General features: G+C 38.2%; 3 protein-coding genes across 6 annotated transcripts; 2 read left to right on the top strand and 1 right to left on the bottom strand.

Annotated features, from left to right (window-relative positions):
* The first annotated feature begins 109 nt into the window (after positions 1 to 109).
* LOC124298807 (b(0,+)-type amino acid transporter 1-like) lies at positions 110 to 6,060 on the top strand. 2 transcript variants are annotated; one of them, XM_046751321.1, is made up of 5 exons: positions 110 to 445; positions 3,517 to 4,589; positions 4,676 to 4,889; positions 5,231 to 5,536; positions 5,663 to 6,060. In XM_046751321.1, the coding sequence occupies exons 1-5, from the start codon at positions 421 to 423 to the stop codon at positions 5,725 to 5,727; spliced, it is 1,683 nt and encodes a 560-aa protein (XP_046607277.1). In that variant the 5' UTR covers positions 110 to 420; the 3' UTR covers positions 5,728 to 6,060. The 2 variants fall into 2 exon arrangements, with proteins under 2 accessions (XP_046607277.1, XP_046607276.1); XM_046751320.1 differs by lacking the exon at positions 110 to 445 and adding an exon at positions 2,436 to 2,566.
* LOC124298813 (uncharacterized protein C1orf131) lies at positions 5,936 to 6,719 on the bottom strand. The gene has a single exon (XM_046751333.1). It carries the CDS (start codon positions 6,611 to 6,613, stop codon positions 6,071 to 6,073), a length of 543 nt encoding a protein of 180 aa, XP_046607289.1. The 5' UTR covers positions 6,614 to 6,719; the 3' UTR covers positions 5,936 to 6,070.
* A 240-nt stretch (positions 6,720 to 6,959) lies between these two features.
* LOC124298810 (glutathione synthetase-like) lies at positions 6,960 to 11,561 on the top strand. 3 transcript variants are annotated; one of them, XM_046751327.1, is made up of 12 exons: positions 6,960 to 7,104; positions 7,426 to 7,473; positions 7,637 to 7,820; positions 8,029 to 8,104; positions 8,242 to 8,375; positions 8,495 to 8,537; positions 8,628 to 8,701; positions 8,856 to 9,020; positions 9,130 to 9,283; positions 9,512 to 9,619; positions 9,700 to 9,983; positions 10,102 to 11,561. In XM_046751327.1, exons 2-12 carry the CDS (start codon positions 7,467 to 7,469, stop codon positions 10,226 to 10,228), a joined length of 1,356 nt encoding a protein of 451 aa, XP_046607283.1. In that variant the 5' UTR covers positions 6,960 to 7,104; positions 7,426 to 7,466; the 3' UTR covers positions 10,229 to 11,561. The 3 variants fall into 3 exon arrangements, with proteins under 3 accessions (XP_046607283.1, XP_046607281.1, XP_046607282.1); XM_046751326.1 differs by having other exon boundaries at positions 7,004 to 7,104; positions 7,393 to 7,473; XM_046751325.1 differs by having other exon boundaries at positions 6,994 to 7,473.
* Positions 11,562 to 12,155: the final 594 nt, after the last annotated feature.

Consider the following 12,155-nt stretch of genomic DNA (forward strand, 5'->3'; position numbering starts at 1 on the left):
GCGAGTATAGTATTGTGTACATCACACGCCGAGTTCTCGACGACTTGAATGGCTGGGCGGGAGCGGCGAGGGTTGGCGGCTCTAGTGACAGAAATTCTATCGAGCGACGTCGAGCGCCGGCGTGCCGCGGGTCGCACGCCCCAGTAAATCAAGTCAGACTTGCTCAGGCCACTGACAGTACTCGACGGGCTTCAGGCACGTTCGTACTGCTGTTTATCACACTTGTACCGTGAATCAAAGAATCGCGCCCCAACGTCAGCTGCGCATTTCATCGTGTCGACAAGACGGGGAAAGATCAAGGGAAAGTTTCGGCAGTAAGACAGGCAGGCAAGCGAAGGAAGTGGTAGTTTTGAAAAGCCGTCGAAGTGTCATGAGAGGCGGTTTCACGATCCGCCCTTCTTCATCGTCCCTTCTGGAGTCATGTATGTCGCGCCCTTTAAACGAGGTAAAAAAATTTTCAAAATGTTTCTCCAACTCCAGCTATTTCATCCCTTTCACACAACTATCACTACTTCTTCATTTGTTCCTCTATACTATTGCACGTTCCGGATACCCCGTGGCGTTCATACTCAGTTGAACGGCAAATCGTATCTGCAGCTTTTACGTACGTTCATTGGCATGTTCCCAAATCGAACACGTGTAAAGTACTCGAGTGGTACCATTGATCAAATATGCACAACGGTAGTTGTTTTACCGGCAATATAAACACGCGCTGTCAAGGGTAAGGATACCGGCATACGACTATCTCGATGGGGTATCCCCCAAAATAAATGCAAAAGCACGAATAGTAACAAATGAATTAAACACAGTAGTTGATCATAGGCTGTTTCGGGTAAGTATTAAACTGAAATTATTCACATGTTATAGGTAGACTAAACCAACCGGCGTAGCTCGTTATCGTATTCTATCCAGTGTGTTGTTACAATCTCTGTATCACGTCCACTCTTGAGGAGGTTCACGTGTACTGCAGCACACTTGCCGATCGCACGAGTGAGTAATATGACCCCGCGGTATTTGATCACATGATGGAGTTACGCGTAATACAATAAGTTACATTTTGTGTAGACAAAAAATAAGTCCAAAATCAATCGGGAATTAGGACCAAATCTCCAGTACGCGACATCCAGTGTGGAGGTATAGAATGAGTGTCCATTAGACGTAATAGCGTTCAATCGTAATTTGCCCAACGAAGACGTTACTATCATTACTAATCAAATCGCGGGTAACAGACCGTGGTGAATTAATTGTCAGTCTTCAAAGCTTCATTCTGTACAGATGGAAAGCATGAACAATTGCCATTTACCAGTATAACGATGGATGGAATCGAGATGTAATGCTCTAAAAATCAATCGGTTCAATCAGGAAAGAAAAATTGACTTTTGTGTGATTTAGAATACATCTATACTAACGCAATAGTCTCCTGAAATGGGTTTAAACGATCCCGCGTAGACGAAACAGGAGTGACTTGCGAAACTATTAAAAGCTTTCGAACAGGTGCCAATTTACAAAGTCTCGTAATTCGGTACGTGTGACTTTTCGATCCACAAATACGCTTCGAGCGATTCCGCATTTCTTTCGCGCAGCATATTTCTCCGCACAATCAATTTTTACTGCGGTATTGCTGTTTCAAACAAACTGAGAAATGCGTAAAATTTACGCGATCGAATCCATTCAAAACCGAAGTAATAACGACAACAGCGTGGGTTGGTAGTAAACGTTATAGTTAATAAAAATTGTATTCACGAAAGAAAGCAGCAGCGACACTTGTCCGAGCATTAAAATTGTTATTTTTATATAACGCAGTTGAATGAAATCGGGTCAAGAAATTTAGAGTGCAACATTTAAAGTAAGTTCCATTGATCTAAGTGCACGAGGAGCAGATGTTCGATCATTACTATATATTTTTATGTCGAGACGGTATTTGAATGTTGATTTATATTCCATATGTCTAACACGATAAACTTTTAACGTGTTAAAATATATGAACCCGTTAAACGTGAAAGGTATTTTTCATCGTGATCTTGATAGCTCGTCTCATCAAAGTCGTAACGATGAATAGTTGCATCGTTAAAATTTGGCACGCCCGCCAACATGTGACATTCGTGAGCTTATGGGTTGTAAATAATCGGCGGTTTGTTAAAGCGGGATCAAAACGTGAACAAAGTTGCGACAGATTTCAAAACCAGGGCTGATAACAGTCTGGAGAGACTTTTCAGTCAAATCAGCATGGACGCGCGGACTTATACGGAATCGATCGGACGGTTCGCTAAAGGTCACCTTGGGGTGGAAGTCGACCTTGAGTTTCACGATTTGATTCCACCGTCGTTTCGAGAAAATGAGAAGGGACGGAAATGAGAGAGCTTGGTCACGAGGTATAACCTGGCCAGGGTCCACAAGCTATTTTCGTCACTTCAACGACTTAATAATATGTATAATATATATAACTGGCAACCTTCTTATGCATGTTCGTCGCGGTCTCATTGTTGTCCAGTGATCAGTTCAGACTGCGAAGGGATGCGAAACAAGCTGTTCAACGTCTTAACTGCATGCCGTCGTCAATATTCGAGTACTATAACATTTACTACTTTTTTATTACAGTGATATAAATACGTATGTGAATAGTTTATATCCTATAGATATCTTAGTGGGTAGCGAGTATTGTGCTTGTGAAATTTGAATCTTCGGGAATTACTAGATTTTGCAACAACTTCTGAAGCGGGGCATGTTGTTTGCGTACATATATATGTACAGTTTGGGATCCTACCAACTGCTTCAAATTCCAATCCAATTAAATCTCATTTCAATTGAACTCTTTTACCTGTGACACTGTGCTTCAGGTATTTATTCATTTGCATTTCTGATAGTGCGATACCCAAATTCCAAATATGAATACAATATTTCCTACTCAAATTTCACATTTGAATGTGACAACGTTATATCGATTAGTGTACTTTTAGTGAATAAAAATGGTGTACGATTGCATACGTCACACATGAGGTACATATATATAAGCATATGATCAATACGCAGCACATATGCGAGGTTGTATAGAACATTTAAATTAATATGACACACTTACATTTAAAATTATGAAATTCGCGACAGAAGATAGAAACTGATTAAAATTGAACCGGATAGAATTGGAACAATTGGTAGAGCCATGCAGAACTTTGGGTTATTGATGGACAATCAATCGGGGCTACATCATCACCTCAACATTGAAATGAGAAAATCGCTTTGGCGCATTTTCTGAAAGTTATAGCGATGTTACAATCGGTCGATCGTTTTTCAATTATTCATTATTAGTACGACAAAGAACCGGCCGTAATACACGAATAAGCCAGCGAGGTATGACGAATTCTTTATATCGGCAACCGCAACTGAATGGCTTCTCCGAACTATCCGTGAGGAAAATATCATTCAAGAAACCGATAAACATTGTGTAAAAATCGGCGGCCACATTTTACTTGAGCACACATTAATTTAATGTGGTGTTATGTATATCTATGATTACAGCTGCAGCAGGGCATGATCCGCAGACGGGCAATACAACACAGCAACAGTTGCAGCAACAAGGAAACGGAAGATCATGGCCGGAAGGAGGAGCAGAAATGGGGGGGTCAAGAATCGGCATCGGGTGGGAAGGGAGGCCGCAACTCCAACAACAACAACAACAACAACAACAGCAACAAGGCGCGGGGAGTGGTATGGGGGATGACGAAGACGGGGGTGGAGGGGGCGGAGGGGTGGAGGGGGCGGACGCAGCGGAGAACAACGCTGTTCACCTCAAGAGACGGGTGGGACTCGTCAGTGGGGTGGCTCTAATCGTCGGCACTATGATTGGTTCGGGGATTTTCGTTTCGCCGTCGGGTCTCCTTGTGAGGACCGGTAGCATCGGTGTGAGCTTCCTGGTATGGACAGCATGCGGTATTCTAAGCCTCTGTGGGGCTTTAGCTTACGCCGAGCTGGGGACAATGAATACCAGCTCGGGGGCGGAGTACGCGTACTTCATGGACGCCTTCGGGGCGCCCCCGGCTTTCCTCTTCTCATGGGTATCGACCCTTGTTCTAAAACCCTCTCAAATGGCAATTATTTGTTTATCATTCGCCCAGTATGCGGTGGAGGCCTTTGTCGCAGAGTGTAATCCCCCGGAGGAAGTCGTCAAGCTCGTCGCTCTCTTGGCCATCGTTGTCATTCTCCTCGTCAATTGCTACAGCGTTAATCTCGCCACCGGCGTTCAGAACGCCTTTACAGCTGCTAAGCTGATCGCCATTCTGGTAGTCATCGCTGGTGGATCGTACAAGCTGATACAGGGCAATACTCAGCACCTTAGAGGGGCTTTCGATACTGCCGAATCAACGGTCAACTTTGGAAGGCTTGCGACTGCATTCTACACTGGGCTTTGGGCGTATGATGGTTGGAACAATCTTAATTATGTCACGGAGGAGATTAAGGACCCTTCGAGGAATTTGCCAAGATCGATCATGATCGGCATTCCTTTGGTTACACTCTGTTACGCCCTCATCAACATTTCTTACTTGGCAGTCATGTCACCGTCTGAAATGATTGAGAGCGAAGCCGTTGCAGTGGTATGTTGACTTTTATCTAACTTCCTGCAATAACTTGCATGATAGTTAATTTTGCACAAGTCCTAATATACCTGACGGTGTTACAGACCTTTGGTAATCGAATTTTGGGCGTGATGGCGTGGCTAATGCCGTTATCGGTCGCCGTAAGTACTTTCGGGTCAGCCAATGGGACTTTATTTGCTGCAGGACGACTTTGCTTTGCAGCATCTAGAGAAGGTCACCTACTTGATTGCCTGAGCTATGTTCATGTCCGACGTTTTACTCCTGCTCCAGGTCTTATTTTTCACTCTCTTGTTGCAGGTACGTTTGAATAAAAAGAATATATCAAAATCGTTTGCCATCAGTCAGACACTTTGGGTCATGAGGTTGAAGTTAGTAACGTTATTGTACCGAAACATATTAAGGTAAAGTTCCTAGTAAGCAACTTTGGTATTCTTTAAAATTTCGTAAACCGTAATGAAGCGGAGTATGAAAACTTTTATTCAAAGTTATTACAAAATTGCAAAATAGTGATTTCCTCCCTAATGTTTCATTACGTTAATGTTACTGACTTCAACCACGTTTTGGATCAAAGCTTTAATAATGCATGTGTTTCAAACATATTCTGGGTGAACTAACATATCGTATTTGTAACTTTACAGGTGCGATGGTTTTGTCTGGCAGCATAGACTCCCTGATTGACTTTTTCTCCTTCACTGCTTGGATATTTTACGGCGGATCAATGGTAGCATTACTGGTCATGAGGAAAACCAGGCCTGATCATCCACGTCCATACAAATGCCCTTTGCCGATACCAATACTGGTACTCGGTATCTCTGCGTACCTGATAGTGGCCCCGATCATTGATAAACCGCAAATTGAATATTTGTATGCCGCTACTTTTATAGCTGCTGGGATGCTATTTTACCTACCATTCGTCAAATATGGTTACGTTCCAAAATTTATGGGTAAGAATCTCTTACATGTAAAATAATTTAGTAAGCTTAGTAATTGGAGCAGCCAACGATTTTGAAATTACATGGTTTTATTGGTACACATCCACATAATGGTAAATGAAAAATGAATTTTTGCAGAAGGTGTAAATGCTTTTCTACAAATGTTGCTCGAGGTAGCGCCAACTGCAGCTGCCTTCGATTGATACGCAGTCAAATGAACCAGTTTTCTAGTTACCGAATCATTCCATTATGGAACTGGAAGCTGGTTTCATGAAATACATATATGTGTATGTATGTGTATATATATATGTATACACACACACACACAGATTCCACTACATAAAAATGTAGTGGAATCTTGGGAGGAATCTTCTTCAATGGTTTCACTGAAAGGATCCGTGGATATACATATAACCAGATTAAAATATTATTTTATTACTCGTTGTACTTGAAATAGTATATACATGATACTATGATACTTCCTAGAAATAGCAATGAACGATGTAATGAAACAATAAAAAAAAAGTCAACAATAATATGAATCACTTAGATATGTCTTTTATTATTTTTGATGGTAGCTGGAGTCTTTGTAACTACGCCATAACTATTCAAAAGACCATCCCGCCTCCTAGGTTTTTTAACAAAACGTTGTTTAGCCACATTCTTCCCAAGTTCTGACATGTGCTCCTTTTTCTGTGCGCGTTCCTTTAATTTTTGCCTCTCTAGCTTCAATTCCTTATAGTTCTTTGCCTTCTTTTTTGGTGGTTTAGCGCCCAGTTTCACTGCCAGAGCTATTTTTGCCTCTTCTCCCTTCGCTCCGTCAAAACCTGACATTCCAAATTTGATCACGTCGAACCTTGCCCTTTTCATCTGTATTTCTTGCTGCCATTTGACATCACTTTGTTGGGTCCCCTTGGCTTTATTCGTCGGAATGACTACATCTAGATCATTCTTGGCACGTTTGTCTGCGTTCAGTTTAACCTCACTTGACTTGCGCTTCTTCTTTGGCGCCGTGTATGACACAGAAATAAAATCCTTGTTGGCATTCCTTTTCAAAGTCGCACTTCGCGTCACTATGAACTCGTCCATTGCCTCATTTATTAACGTTGACACTTGGTGGTATACTGTTTTCAACGTCTTAGCGTCGGACGATAGCGGGTATGGTCGGTATGGAAGTTTTATGAACGTGTAACTGCGGCCATGTTTGCCAATTGCATTGTGCGTTTTGGAAGAAATTCCCTACTTCATCTTTATTTGCGGCCAATCATATAATAGACCAATGATATACGGGCCGTGTTCGAAAATTGACTGACAGTACTGTCAGCAATCTTTTATCTCTTTTGCGCTTCCAAGTTCGTGAATAGCTCTGACTCTGTCCTAGGGAATTTTTAGTACTGTCAGTCAATTTACGAACACGGCCACGGAAGTGTCAGAATTGGTTGAAAGATTAGAGTCCAACACTTCGGCCCACTCCGGCCTACGAAGAGCAGAACAAGAGTACACGGAATGACACGGAATGTATCGTGTCAATTCTTCATTGAGCTTGTCACTGAAATTGCGAGTGGGATAAAATGAAAAAAGTAATTATAGTTGTGAAGAATTCATGTTGATTGTGAATTATAGAAACATTTATTTTCATCAAAGGAATGGACAATTCTACTCTATCTTTATTTATTGGAATAGCGATTTGATTAGATAACCTCAAAAATAGTGGTTATGAACTTTGCTCACATGTGTTAGATATCTGCTAGTATAATAACTCGCGTTATATACATCGGTTCATAAGGTTCTAGACTTCTATTGAATATTTTATTTTTTTGTTACTGTGTCTGTACGGATGAATGATACTATGAATCTATCACCGTTAGAAACTTGTGTGAAACTTCCTCTATGTTTCAAAGAGCTAGAAGAAGTTACCGACAAGGCAAAAGATTGGCTGCTTATGCATGGTAAGTAATATAGCTGGTTTTGCTGATTTAAATAAAACATAACTTTTATAAATTATTTTTATTTTCTATAGATGAATGTATTACATTCTTTCTTTGTACTTTGTCTACTTTAAAACTTCAAACTGCATTACGCGTGTTTCACAAATATTATTACATGTTTCAGGGGCTTGCATGAGATGCAGAGAGCATTTAGATAAGGACGAGGTACGTTTCGCTCCCTTCGTCTTATTCCCATCGGCTTTTCCACGCAAGGAATTTGAAAAAGCCAGAAAAGTACAAACAATTCTTAATGAATTGACACACCAAGTTGCCCATGATCACAATTTCATTACAGAAACCTTGAAAAGGTAAGCATTAAACCAAATATATGTATTATACTTTAGTAAGATATATACCTTTTACAATTACATAAACTGTGTAAAATTTTATGGAAAGTAAACAGCAATTTTTATGTGACTTCAGTTACCCAGTGTTATTCAAATAATATAAGTAATACATAGTCAAGTATTTACCTGTAGTATATATCTTTTATTCTTGATTGTAACTATTTTTCAGCACAGTTGAAGTCGATGATTTCACTGCCAGATTGTTTGGTATTTATGAAACTGTGCATGCCGAAGGCTTCAAGCAGGTAATAACAGATTATATGCTTGGTGCGTCTAAATGTGTTATTGATTTTGGTGGCGATCACGATAGCAAGCACCTTTTATTTTGCATATTTAGCACATAGAAAAGAACGAAATTGATAGTCGATTGACCTTATTGCAGAGTATCAGTTTAGGATTGCTGCGATCCGATTACTTGCTGCATAATCTACATGAAACCAATATAATGCAAGTTGAAATGAACACTATAGCTTCTAGCTTTGCTGGCATAGCAACTACTATCACACATTATCACAGGTATGGTCCACCGAATATCTGATATTTACAGTGTGAAACTTTAGAGAAACTACGATATTGTTTAGTCGTTAAAAAATCTGTATATTATCGAAGCTAATATTTTTGTGTAAACTTTGCAGATATATTTTGAAAGAATTGGAATGTGAAGACAAATTGAAAAATGTAAGTGTTGTGCAAGTCATTCGACGTGGCATGACTTAGTAAGTAGAAAATTCTGAAATTACGGGCACAGCTAATTCTTACTATTTATAGATTCCTGAAAACCATGCGCTGTCTGGTCTTTGCGAAGGTTTAATTGAGGCGTGGAAATTATACAATAATAAACGGTTGGTATGAATTGAGAAGATGAAATTATGGCAAGATTTATAGAAAGTATTATTGCATCACTTACCAGAGTTCCAAATTTTTAGTTGTAACATTTCAGACTTTAAAAATGATTACAAAAAATGATCTCCATCTGTGACGTTTTATTATTTACAGAGCTGTTATATTATTCATCATTGAAGATACGACGATTAATATATGTGACCAAAGGTTTCATGAATTTCTAATTCGCGAGAAGAATTCGTCTATAAAAGTTATTAGGAAATCTTTAGGACAAGTAGCTTCTGAAGCACATCTTAATCAAAATCAAGACTTAATTGTGTAAGTAATTATTTTCGCAAATCCAATACACTAGTATTTGAGTTGATTACTGACGCTTGCTTAGTTCCAGTCTGCTCTCCTTTTACAATGTGATCTTCTTTTCTTCTAGTGGAAATTCTACAGTAGCTGTAGTATACTTTCGTTCCGGTTATGAACCAGCACAATACCCTACAGAACATGAGTGGTCTGCTAGATTGATGATAGAAAGATCGTCAGCCATTAAATGCCCTTCAATCCAATATCATCTAGCTGGAACAAAAAAGGTACATTGTATATGATTTAGAATTTCAGTTGTATAAGTAGGTTTTCTTGACTTGAGTTAACACTTATGGATTCGTATTGAAACATTCGAATAAAAAAAAACACACACATTCACTCCGTAATTAATATTTCTTTGTCAAATACATTTGTATTTCACTTTGATACTCCTTCGCCAACATTATAGATACACATTGCCCTTCCATTTGATTATACAAGTTCTTGATTTACAGGTTCAACAGGCATTAGCTGTAAAGGGTACAATTGAAAAATATTTTAAAGATAGGAGTATAGTGGAAAAGATAAGAACTGTATTCACTGGACTTTATTCATTAGATTTCGTAAGTAATGTCGTTATCTTTCGTTCAAACTTCACGTAAAAATGAATCCAGCAAAATCTAAGAATATTTATATTCAATAGGACGAAAATGGGGAAGGAGAAAAAGCAGTAACAATGGCCTTGAAAGACCCAGGAAGATTCGTACTAAAGCCGCAACGAGAGGGGGGAGGAAATAATATATATGGGAAAGATGTGCTCACACAACTAAAAGCTATGAGGGACTCTAAAGAACGTACAGCATGGATACTTATGGACCGCATCCATCCACCACTGCAAGAAAATTATTTAATCCGCCCAGGGAATACAGATGAGCTTAAAACACAAAATCTTGTGTCCGAACTTGGGATTTACGGAGTTATTCTTGGGTATGTATGAAGTACAAAAAATGAAGCAGTAAAGAGAACTTTTTGCAAAACAATTAGAACAGAATAATTGTTATGTGGCTATAATTGATTTAATCTTAATAGTGAATTTGAATTGCAGCGATTCAAACGAGGTAAAAATTAACAAACAGGTCGGCCATGTCCTGCGAACAAAACCAGCGAGTTCAGATGAAGGAGGCATTGTTGCAGGTGCAGGAGCTCTCGACAGCCCTTACCTTGTGCAATGAAATATTGCAAAATTTTAAGATACGTATCAGAATGCAAGAGTTATTAATAAATTCACGAAACGACGATAAACACAAATTGGAATAGGAATAGAAACGGTAGAACTTGGCATTAAATTCAGTGTTATGTGTACATCAGTTTTAGTAATATTTGCACAAACAAAGAGCTGATTTAAATAAGGTTCAATTAAATGATCAAATTCAGCGTTCAAATTTTTCTGGCAAATATTTGTGAATAATCTTATTCAAGTCAATAATCTCTTTATTACCAACCATTCATTGTTTTCATTGGACTTAAAAATGTACACAATTGTATTACAATTATCGTTGTTGTTATTGTTATTACCGTTAGTAATTGATAACGTAACACATAGTTATTTGCGCACAAGGCTTAATTCAATTCACGTTTATAAAACAAACAGAGAATTGGCTGTTAAATAAAAATGCATATTTTTCGAAAGACAGTTAAACATCTGTATTTTTATAGATTAAATGATAATTATCCACGGGACACGCGAAAAATGAATTTTATCGGTGTATCTCGGCTATATGAATACGTTATAGGTATGTATGTATAGTAGAGTGTTTCATTTTTAAAAGATTTTAGATTTTACTGTGGGCTCATGCAGTAAATTCTTTCTTCTGGTTTACAAAAAAGCCTCAAAAAGACTGAGAAGTTCAGCACCAGTTTTAAGGTGTGCTAATGTCGATGTTCCCTTTTCTAGTCTAATCGTTTTTTCACACCCCAAAACTAGTGCTACATTGCTTAATCTTTTCAAGGTTTCTTTTTAGATTAGATGCAACGAATTTTTGCATACGCCAGTAGAAAAATCCAAATTTTTTCAACTGTGATACACCCTGATGTATAGGTTTAAATAGCGGAGATTTATTTTGTTGCCTATTGTAAAAAGAAAAATCTTCTGAATTTACTTTAAGGAATCCCAGTTTAATATGAACTATCCATGGATTCAATTAACAACGGCTTTTGCATTTATATTCAGCATATATAACTCATTAATTGGACACGGATGTCCTACAAAATATTATATAAATTATAAAGTGTTACCTGAACTGGTACTACATAGGGGTAATAAAAATAAAAATATTCATGAATGATTTTAGCCACGAACACGTTGATTCGACTGTTGAAATTCCTTACGCATGCATTTGCATTGGTATCGAAGAACAGTCGATCAATACGACGTATGTTAATAGAATTTTGCTAGATCGAGCATGTTCTAAAAATATGTACAATTACTTTTGGTGTTTTTTAATGGTTAATGACTTCATTTTGATATTTTATTAACGAAAATAAAGTGAAATATATATTTACAAATTGCCGCCAGTTAATATTATTAAACCTTCTCCTTTGAGATTGTACGCCTGTAAAAAAATCCGGAAATGGAGAGAAACGTAATTTTTTATTATTGTGAAGCTTTGTAGTCTCTCTGATCAGAAATTAAAAATTTAATGCAATTAGAATGCTTGTAGTGAGGAGAAAAAAATTGGAACTCAGGGGAAGAGGTGCATCAGTGTGAATCTAAGTTTGGTCAACGGATCTCAATCACATTTTAGTCGAAAAATTTAAAAATTTAGGATTGTTAATTGGAAATGTGATAAAATGGAGAAAATGAAGAAGTGAGATGAAGTCGCTGATGGCGTATTCGGACTGCTCGCAATCGATTCCTCTGGCAAAATTACGTCGATATAGTGAAACAAAGAATTGATTTAAGTATTTTTTGAAACTGGCCAAATTTCAACTGGAAAAATCCAAAAGCGTTAATCTGAGAGGCTAGTCACTCTCAAGTATATTCGCTCATTACCTTATTCAACTTATTTGCCTCATCTATCCAAAGACTCGTCGGTACTCATCGTAGACCTTGGATAGATAAAGCAAATAAGTTAAATAACTTAAATAAGGTAGTAAGAG

This window comes from Neodiprion virginianus, chromosome 2, assembly GCF_021901495.1.
Source record: "Neodiprion virginianus isolate iyNeoVirg1 chromosome 2, iyNeoVirg1.1, whole genome shotgun sequence".
NCBI lineage: Eukaryota > Metazoa > Arthropoda > Insecta > Hymenoptera > Diprionidae > Neodiprion > Neodiprion virginianus.